At 22.0% G+C, this 1,506-nt stretch overlaps 1 protein-coding gene across 1 annotated transcript in view; it reads right to left on the reverse strand.

Moving 5' to 3' along the window:
- LOC111628614 (zwei Ig domain protein zig-8-like) overlaps positions 1–1,506 on the reverse strand; it is an 86,790-nt gene that overhangs the window by 61,523 nt on the left and 23,761 nt on the right. The window contains exon 2 of the mRNA XM_023372445.1: positions 1,028–1,245. Within this exon, the coding sequence (XP_023228213.1) occupies positions 1,028–1,245 (218 nt within the window). The remainder of the gene's footprint in view (positions 1–1,027; positions 1,246–1,506) is intronic.

Genomic DNA, 1,506 nt, shown 5'->3' on the forward strand with positions numbered 1-1,506 from the left:
CTTTTAAAAAAATTTTTATATTAATAATAAAAATTATGAAGAACTTACGAAATTAATTTAATATAGAAATTTCGTTAAAGAATAAATATAATTTTTAATACTAAGAAGACACTTAATAAATTAATTTTTATTTAAAAAATTAAATTAATTTCATTATGAATGATACTTAAGTTCAGTCAATTAGGAAGCTCTGTACAGTTTATCTCATTAAAATCTATTCTTTATAAAGTCTATCCACTAACTAGATATTAAATTTTCTTTTATTATGAGAAATGATGTGAAGTTCTATGTAAACTCTGAGCATGTTTACGTAAAGATAATGTTTACAATTTTTGTCTGAATCAAGAAATCATATAAAAAAAAAATTAAATTTACAATTTATATTTTAAAAATTTAATTAATTTAAATCAAATTATTCTTTATTATTTGCTTAATCCGAAATGGAGAAGTCATTTAAAGAACAATTTTAAGGATTAAGCATTGTCATAAAAATATGATGATTATATGTATATATAATTATGTTTTAAATAAATTTCTTAATTATAAATTACATTATTCTTTAATTTAAAAATAAAATCCATTGATTTTAATTGCGTAATTTAAATAATTTTCAGTTAAATTTTCATTAATTAAAATGCAACCAGCATAAAACACTAAGCATGTAATTAAAGTTTTAAAATAAAATTAAAACGCAAATAAAATCGTGTTTTAATTAATTAATTGATTAATCCAACTATTTATTTACGAATTTAATTATAATATTTAATAAAAATTCCATCGTTAAAATATATATATATATATATATTAAAGGACAATGAGGATGATACAATATGTTATTTATGTGTTACACCTAAATAACATAGGGGCACATTTTCTCAAAATACCAAACAGAAAATCCCAATATCCGTAGTGTGGGTGATAAATAAAGTTCTTTCTTTTCCTTGGCTACACGCTATTCTATTATGGAGAGAGAAAAAGGAGTAGAAAAAAAAGGAAAAAAAAATAAAGTTAAAAAATAGTTACTTGCCGTTTTGTCACCAAGGTTGTGAACGATACAATGGAGGTACACTGTTTGACCTAACTGTGTCGTTACATTTTTTGCAACAGTAGGATCAAACGACGGCTGTTCCAAATGGAGGTTCATCAGTAAGTCACTTAGACCACTGGCAGACCGTTGGTTTCTATACGAAAGTAGTTGATGACCTTTATTCGAATCAGATGTGTCTAACAATGAAGCATTTTGGTCTAGAATAAAAAAAGAAAATCAGAGTAAACAAAATTTATTATTAAATATTTAAAAATATAAAATGAAACTATAACTTTTTAGGAGTTTTAATGCTAATGGATTTCCTCGTAGCTTCATTACTTTGCTGTATTTAAATAAATATTTTTAATTGTAATAATAATTAGTTTATTTAATTAATTAAAATTAATGATTCGACACATTTAGATGTAAATTAATACGAAAATAAAAAAGAGAAAAAATTTTTAAATAAAAAAATATAT

This window comes from Centruroides sculpturatus, unplaced genomic scaffold (assembly GCF_000671375.1).
Source record: "Centruroides sculpturatus isolate CEXI.00-Female unplaced genomic scaffold, Cexi_2.0 scaffold34, whole genome shotgun sequence".
Classification (NCBI taxonomy): domain Eukaryota; kingdom Metazoa; phylum Arthropoda; class Arachnida; order Scorpiones; family Buthidae; genus Centruroides; species Centruroides sculpturatus.